At 36.5% G+C, this 13,109-nt stretch overlaps 1 protein-coding gene across 1 annotated transcript in view; it reads right to left on the reverse strand.

The window, feature by feature from the left end:
• dclk1a (doublecortin-like kinase 1a) overlaps positions 1-13,109 on the reverse strand; it is a 57,974-nt gene that overhangs the window by 26,947 nt on the left and 17,918 nt on the right. Inside the window, exon 4 of the mRNA XM_083569084.1 lies at positions 2,339-2,438. Within this exon, the coding sequence (XP_083425210.1) occupies positions 2,339-2,438 (100 nt within the window). The remainder of the gene's footprint in view (positions 1-2,338; positions 2,439-13,109) is intronic.

The raw sequence follows: 13,109 nt of genomic DNA on the forward strand, positions 1-13,109 counted from the left end.
TTCCTCCAAACACGTTTAGTGGAATTATGACCCAAAAGTTTTATTTTGGTCTCATCTGACCACATGACTTTCTCCCATAACTCCTCTGGATCATCCAAATGGTCATTGGCAAACTTAAGACATGCCTGGACACGTGTTGGTTTAAGCAGGGGAACCTTCCGTGCCATGCATGATTTCAAATCATGACGTCTTAGTGTATTACCAACAGTAACCTTGGAAACGGTGGTCCCAGCTCTTTTCAGGTCATTGACCAGCTCCTCCCGTGTAGTTCTGGGCTGATTTCTCACGTTCCTTAGGATCATTGAGACCCCACGAGGTGAGATCTTTCATGGAGCCCCAGTCCGAGGGAGACTGACAGTCATGTTTAGCTTCTTCCATTTTCTAATGATTGCTCCAGCAGTGGACCTTTTTTCACCAAGCTGCTTGGCAATTTTCCCGTAGCCCTTTCCAGCCTTGTGGAGGTGTACAATTTTGTCTCTAGTGTCTTTGGACAGCTCTTTGGTCTTGGCCATGTTAGTAGTTGGATTCTTACTGATTGTATGGGGTGGACAGGTGTCTTTACGCAGCTAACGACCTCAAACAGGTGCATCTAATTTAGGATAATAAATGTAGTGGAGGTGGACATTTTAAAGGCTGACTAACAGGTCTTTGAGGGTCAGAATTCTAGCTGATAGACAGGTGTTGAAATACTTATTTGCAGCTGTATCATACAAATAAATAGTTTAAAAATCATATATTGTGATTTCTGGATTTTTTTTTTTTTAGATTATGTCTCTCACAGTGGACATGCACCTACGATGACAATTTCAGACCCCTCCATGATTTCTAAGGGAGGAGAACTTGCAAAATAGCAGGGTGTTCAAATACTGTTTCTCACTGTATCTTTTCAGAAGCTAATATGATAGAAATTAAACTTGGATATATTTTAGAGTAGTCAATGTGCAGCTTGTATAGCAGTATTGATTTACTGTCCTCTGAAAATAACTCAACATACAGCCATTATTGTCTAAACAATTGGCAACAAAAGTGAGTACATCCTAAGTGATAACAGCTGTTACAAGCTTACATTGTGTAACCATACAAAGCCACATGTCCTATTCATCATGTTCATGTTTTTGTCTGCTTCACAGGACCATACAAATTTGTGTATCTTGTATTGGTCTCATACTGAACACTGGATGTTCAACATTGCACCTCATGGAAAAGAACTCTGAGGATCTGAGAATTTGAATTGTTGCTCTCCACAAAAATGGCCTAGGCTCTAAAAAAAATAGGTAACACCCTGAAACTGAGTTACAGTACAATGTCCAGGGTCATACAGAGGTGGTCCAAGAACAGGTTCCACTCGGAACAGGCCTCGCAAGGGTCGATCAAAGAAATTGAGTTCTTGTTCAGCATTGCTTTAGAGGTTGTAGAAGCAGAAGGTCTGCTCATCAGTGCTGTCAGATTTCATGGCCGCCGTCCCAGAAGGAAGCCTCTTCTGAAGCTGGCTCACAAAAAAACCCGCAAATGGTTTTCTAAAGACAACCTGTCCAAGAGCATGAATTACTGGAACCATGTCCTCTGGTCTGATAAAACTAAGATAAACTTGTTTGGCTCAGATGGTGTCCAGCATGTGTGGCAATGCGGAGCTGTGGTTCATTCATTGAAACATTAATTCCAACATTTACTGTGATATTCTGAAGCAGAACATGATGCCCTCCTTTCAGAAACTGGGCCGAACGGCAGTTTTCCAACATAATCACCACAAACACATCGCTAATATGACTTGCTGAAGGTAAAAGTGATTAGGTGGCCATCACACAAGTATGTCTCCAGACCTAAACACTATGAAGCACCTTTGGGGCATCCTCAAGCGGAAGGTGGAGAAGCGCCATGTGTCTAACATCCAGCAGGGGCTGGGAGAAAGCAGAAGAGGGTAAAGGAGAATAAATAAGAAGACATGGGGATAGGATAGATGAGAGGGGAAAGTGGCAGTAAAAACTGTTGATGAGGAATATAATGAGGGAGAACACACTTGGGATAAAGGCTGGTTAATGGACCTACACAACTTAGGGTTGGGAACAAATTAGAAACAGGCTTTCATTATGTCTCTGAAAGTGATGGTGTAGGTGCAGGAGAGGGCAGAATAAGAGGAAAAGATAAAAGAGGACAAAGAGATCTGACATAGAGGAGATGGAAGCTTTAACCCACACATGCTCTTTATGCAAGTGTGCTTGAAGCTTTTTAATATGAAGCCAATGAGAATGTCATGAGAAAAGCTCTTGTGTACTTTTATTCAAAAAGAACATCCTCAATCAGAGAAAAACCCATAAAAAATTATGTAAATGTTCCTCACCACTCTCATCCAACAGGAAGTCATCACGGTAGCGAAACTTCTCAGGTCCACATGCAATAAAGATATCTTCATCACTAAAGAAGTCCTGAAGACATGTTACCTGTGATAAGAGACAAATTTAAATACACAAAAAACACAGCACAATGAACAACAAATTAAAATACGCTAGTATAATGTACAACAAATTACTATAAACCAGTGCATTCCAGGCCTTCAGTAGTGTTCTACCCGAGTGATCTACCATCATGATTCCTCAGCTATAGAAACAACCAATAATAAACAGAAACGCAGTATAACCAGTGGTGGACGAAGTACACAAACCATGTACTTGAGTTAAAATATAGATCCACTAGGTAAAATATTACTCTAGGAAAGGTAAAAATGCTCCCTTTAAACTTTCACTTGAGTAAATTTTTTACATTTGCATTTAAATGTACTTAGGTAACCAAAATACTATGATTTATTATGGCTATAATGTCCTATTATCATTTTGTTACAAGACTTTAGCTTATTTAACTCAGTATATGTAAAAAGACTCTAATGTTACTTTTTGGGATAGTTGTTGTTGCATTATGGACTGATTAAGAACATGAGTTGTTCTAATTCATGAGACAGGATTTGTTGCGTTAAAAGTAATGTAAACAACTGGAACAGTATGATAGAATAGAATGAAACATGGTGGGAGCGGAGCTTTTATGAACATAAGCATCGAGCTTTAGCAGACATAATGCAAGACACTGGCTGAGTAATTTGGACCGTTCAAGCGCAGTGCGAATGGAACATTCACTAAGACTGAGACCACCAACAACCCTTTGCCTAGACTCAACTAATCTGGAAAATCATGGAACGTGGAAAGAAGAGTTCACACTGTACATAGATCTTATTTTAGCCGATGCTGGCAAAGACATGAAAACTGAAAGTTTTCAGCTATTATTGAGAGACAGGAAGAGAGCTGTCCAAAACCCTGATCCCTGCCTCATCAACTGATCGGAAAGTAAACAGATTAATAAGTGCCTAGGCTGATCATTGTAGTCCAAAAGTGAAAGACAGTTGAAAGGTACTGTTTTCTGTCAGAATTCAGGGTTCACATGAAAACACTGACAAATATGTAAAAGACTTGAGAAGGGTTGCCAGCACATGCAATTTCGGCCAGATTAAAGACTCTTTGATTCATGATAGAATTGTTTGCAGTATTTACAGCTCTGTTTTGAGAGGAAGACTTCTGAGAGAGCAGGATCTGCAGAGCATCAGAGTTTTCGAGAGAGAACAACTAAACTATTTAAAGGTGAGTTTTGGAGGACGTGATTGCAGTAAAACATACAGTGAGACAAGAATATGGCAAGGGCACTGTAAACTGCAAGTTTTGCGGGAAACTTCACAAAAGAAACAACAGCAAATTTCCTGCATATGAAAAAAGGGCAAGAACTGTAAAAAATAATCATTTTGCTACAGTATGTAGAACTGAAATGCAGAAAGGAAAGACACTGCACACTGTTACGAAGTCAGATGATGAAAACTATGAGGATATCCTAACATGTTAATGTGTAACATTAGAGACATGAACAAATGATCTAAAACCTCTTCGCTGCCATACACCTAGAAAAATAACAGGAAAAAGGTGTTAATTGGTATATTTGTTCACTTGAATTTACAATGTATACCAACTGACATTGCAATAAATGTTAAGTTAGTAAGAACTTGTATTGTGGTATTTTAAGTTACTACACGGTATATCTGGATGTACAAACCCGATTCCAATAAAGTTGGGACACTGTACAAATTGTAAAAAAAAAGGAATGCAATAATTTACAAATCTCATAAATTTATATTTTATTCACAATAGAATATAGTTAACATATTAAATGTTGAAAGTGAGACATTTTGAAATGTTGAAATTGGCAACATGATTGGGTATAAAAAGAGCCTCTCAGTGTGACAGTGTCTCTCAGAAGTCAAGATGGGCAGAGGATCAACGAATCCCCCAATGCTGCAGCGAAAAATAGTGGAGCAATTTTATAAAGGAGTTTCTCAGAGAAAAATTGCAAAGAGTTTGAAGTTACCATCATCTACAGTGCATAATATCATCCAAAGATTCAGAGAATCTGGAACAATCTTTGTGCGTAAGGGTCAAGGCCGGAAAACCATTCTGGATGCCAGTTATCTTCGGTCCCTTAGACGGCACTGCATCAAATACAGGAATGCTACTGTAATGGAAATCACAACATGGGCTCAGGAATACTTCCAGAAAACATTGTCGGTGAACACAATCCACCGTGCCATTCGCCGTTGCTGGCTAAAACTCTATAGGTAAAAAAAAAGAAGCCATATCTAAACATGATCCAGAAGCGCAGGCGTTTTCTCTGGGCCAAGGCTCATTTAAAATGGACTGGCAAGTGGAAAACTGTTCTGTGGTCAGATGAATCAAAATGTGAAGTTCTTTGGAAAACTGGTACGCCATGTCATCCAGACTAAAGAAGATAAGGACAACCCAAGTTGTTATCAACGCTCAGTTCAGAAGCCTGCATCTCTGATGGTATGGGGTTGCATGAGTGTGTGTGGCATAGGCAGCTTACACATCTGGATAGGCACCATCAATGCTGAAAGATATATCCTAGTTTTAGAACAACTCCCATCCAGACTTCGTCTCTTTCAGGGAAGACCTTGCATTTTCCAACATGACAATGCCAGACCACATACTGCATCAATTACAACATCATGGCTGCGTAGAAGAAGGATCCGGGTACTAAAATATATCATCTATGTTGTATTCTGAATAAAATATTGAAATTTGAAACTTCCACATCATTGCATTCTGTTTTTATTCACAATTTGTACAGTGTCCCAACTTTTTTGGAATCAGGTTTCTATATAGGCCGTTCTGAGTTTTTATTTGTCATTTATGTTGTAATTTAATTTGAAAAAATTAAAAAATAAAAAAGAAAGGATGCTGTAATCGTTGTTGTTGCATCACACACTGAATTAGATGAGACACAAGCTGTTTGTTAACCAGGATTTGTTGTGTTGAAAAAAAGTAATAGAATAGAATGAAACATTGCGCTTAGCACAACAATCTATTAAGGATCATAGAAGGACATTAATTAGTCATAATTGACTAATTGAACACCGATTGATACCTTTTAAAATAATCATGAGCCAAAAACCTTCTTTTCAACTACTTTTTAAAAAAATCTAAAACTAATTGCTAAGTAGATACCATCAAGTCACAATCAAAACAAGTAAAAAAAAAGAGCACTCGCAATACCATGATTGATTTTTATCCACTCATAAATAAAAGTTTTTATCCACTTATAAAAACTAGGAACAACTGATTTTGCAAAATTTAGTTGAATAAAAAGAAATAATATATTTGATTATGAAACATAGTGACATTAAAGTAAAAGTCTCCCCAAATGGAAATACTTCAGTAAGGAAAAGATACGCAATAAAGCTACTTAAGTATAGTAATGAATTACATTTACTTTGTAATGTCAAACACTAAGTATACCAGAAGTATATGCATCACAGACAGGTCTCTCATGTAGTGAGAATGAATGCATTACTAAAGCAGGAAACCCAATGAACAGAATTCATCAGCAGCATCAATAATTAAGAGCATTTTTCAGAGTAAATCAGAGTATTTTTTCCATGCATTACAGTTTTCCATGTTATTTGAAATCAAGGCAAATTGTGTTTTTGTTTAAATTCTACAGAAAAGAAAATGCGAACATATAAACTGTTCCTGTTTAACAATGTTTTGAACTTTTTTGGCTGACCTTTCCTCAAATTGTCCAGCTTTTCTTGAAAAGTTCATCTTGTAAATGTTCTTGTAAGCGTTTTTATGACCAAATAAATTTATTCTCCTCTGTCAGCCATTATTAAATAAAAAACATTATTTTTAACGTTATTACATCCACACTAATATATTTGAGCTTGTGCAGTTTGCTACAGATGCAGGTTATGAGCACTTATGAATTAATTATTTTCTTTATAATTGTTTTCTAGGACTAGGACTATGTACCACAAACAAAAATTAGACAAGCATGAAATACATAAGAGCATGGCATGGATACAACATATAATGACTCCACTCATAATAGACAATAGACAAAATGTAAACACTTTATATGTGTATAAACATGGTTCAATGGTATAACTGTCAGTTTTCTGTCAATTTTGTTTAAAACATTTAAACCTAAAAAAATATATTTTTTATATTTTTAACAGTATGTTATTTTAAACTATTGCATCCATTTTGCAGTGTGTAAATATCATATTTATAACATTATTTTATTTTTCCCAATTTTATATAGAATATTATTTAGAATACAATATAGATAGAATTCTATAATCCAATGGCATTAATTTGTTTGGTGTAGGTGCAGATATTTATAATAGACTACTATTCCTTATAATATAAAACTAACAAAGTCTTAAGTTTTAGTTAAGCAGCTTTCTGAAACTTGGGTAAATGTTTATAATGAATGTAAATGATCCTGTAAGGGCACAGTTGATCTGATTTGGCTCATTGGAATAGGGCTTAAGGTCAATTTTAAACAGGAAACTTAATGATACATTATATGGAGGAGGCACATTGTCCTCACAGCTTGATGCCTGAACTAATGAGAATGCGAAGGGGAGATCTGCCAAAATGATGTAGACACTGCTTTAATGAAGTCCTACTTTAATGTGTTCTTGAAGACATCCACAGCACAGCATCCTTCTTGACACAAGTTTAGATACTCATCATTGTAGTCATGCAGTTGTCTTCACTGTGCAAGCTCTACAGCTCACTAATTATCAGCTATAATAAGAGTGGTTAACGGGTTCTGCATGGGGAGATCATCTAAGGAAACAGTACATTTCTGAAAGGAATAGAGAAAACTACTTATAACAGTTTTAGCAATACGACTATAATGAGTGCCAGAAAAGAGAGTTTTCTGACACACTCAGAGTGTGAAATGCATTTCACTGCATTTCAATGCAGAAACTGATTTATCATTTATCAATGATCAGCATAAAGATTGCTTTAATCCTACATAAATAACAATCAGCAAACCAAACATTTATTAACTAGTAATAGTTTATTAACATCTTTTGAACACTAATTTTTACAAATTAATTTTACTAACCTATTTTACAAACTAATTATTTCTTTCTTATAAAATTGTATTACAAATAACCTCTGCTCCTAACCAGAATACAGTTAGTGACTGAACTTTATGAAGCACATTTTGGTTCGTGTGTGTGCAGGAAACTGATGGCACCAGTCAAATCACACAATTGGTCTCTAGGCATCTTAAAGATTCCTAAAAGCATCATGTACCAAAGATTGTAGTTCTTTATTCAATACTAAGCAGTGCCACATAATTCAGAAACATACATTTCAACCTTTTGTAAAGCAATCAAATACAATATGTGAGTGCCAGTAACAGGTTTGGCACAGGTACTCTTCAATGTGCTGTCAGCTAACCAGGTAAAATTGCATTACATACCAATGATTGCACCATTACCCAACCTGGAAGCTAGGCTGTTTGACAACACTTTGATTTTTGGGTTACTGTGTAGAGATAGTGTTTTTTTTAAATGATAGGTTTGTGCTTTGGTATGATTATAATTAACTAATTATAATTGTGAGAAAAATGTAGGAAACCTCATAACACAGTCTCACAGTAACTTGGATTGAATTTAATTATGGCTAACTAATCAAAAAAAGCAGCAATCTGTTAATTGCATAATTATTCACCCTACTTGTCAATACTTGATAGATTCTCAAGATTAACTGCAGCTGCAAGTCATCTTGCATGTGCTTCTATAAACTTTGCATCTGTATGATGATATTTTTGCTTGGCAAAATTGTTCAAGTCTGATTGGAAGAAAACCACTGGAATGGAATCAAGAGCAATTTTGTCAAAGATACTCAATCAAACCAATCAAGCTCTGAGCTGAGTTGACAAGCATTTTGACACATATACATGTTTCTTTTTAAAGCACTCAAGTAAAACTTCAATTGTTGTATGTTGGACATTTATGCCTGCCTCCATCTTGCAATGAACAGTTTTTCAGCTGCTGCCAATGGAGACTATGCCCATGCCATTATGTTACCACCACCATGGTTCACTGTGGGCCAGAGCTTCTCCACATTTTATAAAAAAATCTTTCACAAACTTCAAATTTCATTATACATTTTAAGTAACAGATTCTCCCCACTTGTGATGCGATCAGGTTCTAAGATGTGCATCTCTTTGGTAACTTTTAAATAATGCTCTCCTTATCTGGTCTCCTCTAGGCAAAGTGACATTTTCTTTAATAATGGGTTTAAAAATACACCATGGGAAATAGTAAAAAAAAAAAAATTTCAAAATTATTTAAATTCAGATCAATCATCAAAAGAATTTCATGTTGGCACAAAACATTTTGAATATAAACTAAAGTTTCTAATAAAGACTTGATATAAAGACTTGATAAAGAAATGTATGCAATGGTACAAGAGATGCAGCAATTTTTGCAGGCAAAATTGCTAACATGCAGACGAAAGAGAAGTTTATTTATTTGTGTTTAAATAATGTGGTATAAAACTGGGTTATATGTCATTTAATGAATAAAACAGGGCTGGGGACGTGTGGAGGCCCTGCAGTAGAAACTGCAGAAAACATTCATCTTAAATAACACAGATCACTGGCTTTAAAACATCAAATGTCATGCTACATTTACAGAAAGCAATTTAGACTTTGGGACTACAGAAATGAGGCCTAAAAACAATTAGTTAAAAGTTTGGAAATCACTTAGCTTCCCAGATACAGAAAACAAGATTTGATGTCCAAATTTATGCAACAAAATACAGTTACACAACAAAACCTTTCAATGGTTTTCTAAATAGAACAGAGAAAATGGGGGCAATGTAATCAGAAAAAATAAAATAGCTAAATAAATAATTTATTGTGTATATATAAAACATCACTTTACTACAGCTGGCTTCAATTGCTGCATGCTTATCAGTTATTTTTGCCAACAGTTTTGTCTTCAGGTGACTGACTCCACCATTTAAAGTAAGAACATTTCATTTCTTTGCCTTAAGAAGCCCTTGATTTGCTTTTGCTGTATGTATTTTAGATAATTGTCCATGTGAAGCTCTATTAAATCTGTTTTGCAGCATTTGACTGAATCTAAACACATCAGAATTCATTCTGCTAATACTGTATCAGTTACATCATCAAAAAACACCAGTGACCCAGTTAGACTGGCAGCCATACATGAATATGCCATAACACTGCCTATATATTTGTTGTGGTATGATTTGGATTATAGGTCCTTCCTTTCCTTCTCCATAATCTTCCCTTCTCATCGTTCTAGTCAGGCTTAACTGCTTGCTTTCAAGCAGTCCGATCTGGTTTGCATCTTCAGCTAAACTCTCTGGATTTATATTCATAAAGGTATTCATGTGTTTATGCTTTAAAATAAGTCTTAATTTATTTTTAATAATAAATAAAATGAAAAGTAAATGAACAGAAAATAAATCCAAATTAAAAAGAGTATTTGGGGTGACCACCGTTGGTTTTTAATTCTTACTTTTTACACTTCTCTTGAAGGAGGCATAAACCTGGGTGAGAAACAACAAAACTCTGCTACTAAGGTGAGTTTGTGAAAGAAAGAAGTCATGGCAAGACAACATAGCACATAGCAACAAGACAAAAGCTAGCTATACTGCATCATTAAGGTCTCTCCCAGGCCAGAAGTGGTTTCCTGGAAGAATTGTGGCCAAAAAGCAATAAAAAAAAAAGGCTAACTGAATCAACTATGCATGAACACATCGAAACTGGTGTGCAGAAAATTAGCATTTCTACAAATTAATTTAATTCTAAATAGTCCTCTACATCTGCCTCTTTCAAATGACCCACATCCTAAAATCTCTCCATCTGCCTGGCAGCTCCATCCTCAGCACTCTTCTACCAATATACCCGATGTTCCTTCTCTGAACATGACCAAACCATCTCAATCGCGTCTCCCTCAACTTGTCTCCAAAACGACCTACAGCACATGTGCGGTCCCTCTAATAAACTCATTTTAATCCTGTCCATCCTTGTCACTCCCAATGAAAATCTCAGCATCCTCAACTCTGCCACCTCGAACTCCACGCTCCTGTCTTTTAGTCAACACCACTGTCTCTAAACCATAAAACATCGCAGGTTTTACCACAGTCCTATAAACTTTCCCTTTCACTCTTGCAGATACTCTTCTATCACAAATCACTCCTGCCACTCTTCTCCACCCACTCCACCCTGCCTGCACACTTTTCTTCACTTCTCTAACACACTCTCCATTACTTTGCACTGTTGCCCCAGGTACTTAAACTCATATATATATATATATATATATATATATATATATATATATATATATATATATATATATATATATATATATACAGTGAGGAAAATAAGTATTTGAACACCCTGCTATTTTGCAAGTTCTCCCACTTAGAAATCATGGAGGGGTCTGAAATTGTCATCGTAGGTGCATGTCCACTGTGAGAGACATAATCTAAAAAAAAAAAAATCCAGAAATCACAATATATGATTTTTAAACTATTTATTTGTATGATACAGCTGCAAATAAGTATTTCAACACCTGTCTATCAGCTAGAATTCTGACCCTCAAAGACCTGTTAGTCTGCCTTTAAAATGTCCACCTCCACTACATTTATTATCCTTAATTAGATGCACCTGTTTGAGGTCGTTAGCTGCATAAAGACACCTGTCCACCCCATACAATCAGTAAGAATCCAACTACTAACATGGCCAAGACCAAAGAGCTGTCCAAAGACACTAGAGACAAAATTGTACACCTCCACAAGGCTGGAAAGGGCTACAGGGAAATTGCCAAGCAGCTTGGTGAAAAAAGGTCCACTGTTGGAGCAATTATTAGAAAATGGAAGAAGCTAAACATGACTGTCAATCTCCCTCGGACTGGGGCTCCATGCAAGAACTCACCTCGTGGGGTCTCAATGATCCTAAGGAAGGTGAGAAATCAGCCCAGAACTACACGGGAGGAGCTGGTCAATGACCTGAAAAGAGCTGGGACCACCGTTTCCAAGGTTACTGTTGGTAATACACTAAGACGTCATGGTTTGAAATCATGCATGGCACGGAAGGTTCCCCTGCTTAAACCAGCACATGTCCAGGCACGTCTTAAGTTTGCCAATGACCATTTGGATGATCCAGAGGAGTCATGGGAGAAAGTCATGTGGTCAGATGAGACCAAAATAGAACTTTTGGGTCATAATTTCACTAAACGTGTTTGGAGGAAGAAGAATGATGAGTACCATCCCAAGAACACCATCCCTACTGTGAAGCATGGGGGTGGTAGCATCATGCTTTGGGGGTGTTTTTCTGCACATGGCACAGGGCGACTGCACTGTATTAAGGAGAGGATGACCGGGGCCATGTATTGCGAGATTTTGGGGAACAACCTCCTTCCCTCAGTTAGAGCATTGAAGATGGGTCGAGGTTGGGTCTTCCAACATGACAATGACCCAAAGCACACAGCTAGGATAATCAAGGCGTGGCTCTGTAAGAAGCATATCAAGGTTCTGGCATGGCCTAGCCAGTCTCCAGACCTAAACCTAATAGAGAATCTTTGGAGGGAGCTCAAACTCCATGTTTCTCAGCGACAGGCCAGAAACCTGACTGATCTAGAGAAGATCTGTGTGGAGGAGTGGGCCAAAATCCCCCCTGCAGTGTGTGCAAACCTGGTGAAAAACTACAGGAAACGTTTGACCTCTGTAATTGCAAACAAAGGCTACTGTACCAAATATTAACATTAACTTTCTCAGGTGTTCAAATACTTATTTGCAGCTGTATCATACAAATAAATAGTTAAAAAATCATACATGGTGATTTCTGGATATTTTATTTTTAGATTATGTCTCTCACAGTGGACATGCACCTACGATGACAATTTCAGACCCTTCCATGATTTCTAAGTGGGAGAACTTGCAAAATAGCAGGGTGTTCAAATACTTATTTTCCTCACTGTATATATATATATATATATATATATATATATATATATATATATATATATATATATATATATATATATATATTAGTATAAAAAATATATAAAAATATATTTATAAAAAAAAAAAAAAAAAAAAAAAATATATATATATATATATATATATACCTTCCCGTGGGCTCACCACCTGCAGGAGGGACCGTAAGGGACGGTGCTGTGAGGATTGGGCAGCAGTCGAAGGCGGGGGTCTGCTTAGACTGCTGCCCCCGCGACCCGAATTACGGATAAGCGGGAGAGAATGAATGAATGAATGAATGAATGAATATATATATATATATATATATATATATATATATATATATATATATATATATATATAAATAAATATATATAATCCTGACTCAGAAGTCTGCAAAGATACATTTGACTTTGTGTAAGCATATATACAATAAAATATATTTTTTATGCATGACTCTGGTAATAAAAATGTCTTTTGGTAGTTAGGTGCTTTTTCTTAATAATAAACATTCAGTAGATGCAGCAACTATGCCATCTAGAGCACAATTCCTGCCATATACTGAGTCTGAGTCTATACTGGTTCGGACATGATCTTTTGGCTTGTTAATCCATCTTTATTAACCACTTTGTTGTGGTTATGGTGAATACAGAGTGTAAAAACGTGGATGGATGGATGGATGGATGGATGGATGGATGGATGGATGGATGGATGGATGGATGGATGGATGGATGGATGGAT

This window comes from Silurus aristotelis (genome assembly GCF_946808225.1).
Source record: "Silurus aristotelis genome assembly, chromosome: 18".
Lineage (NCBI taxonomy): Eukaryota > Metazoa > Chordata > Actinopteri > Siluriformes > Siluridae > Silurus > Silurus aristotelis.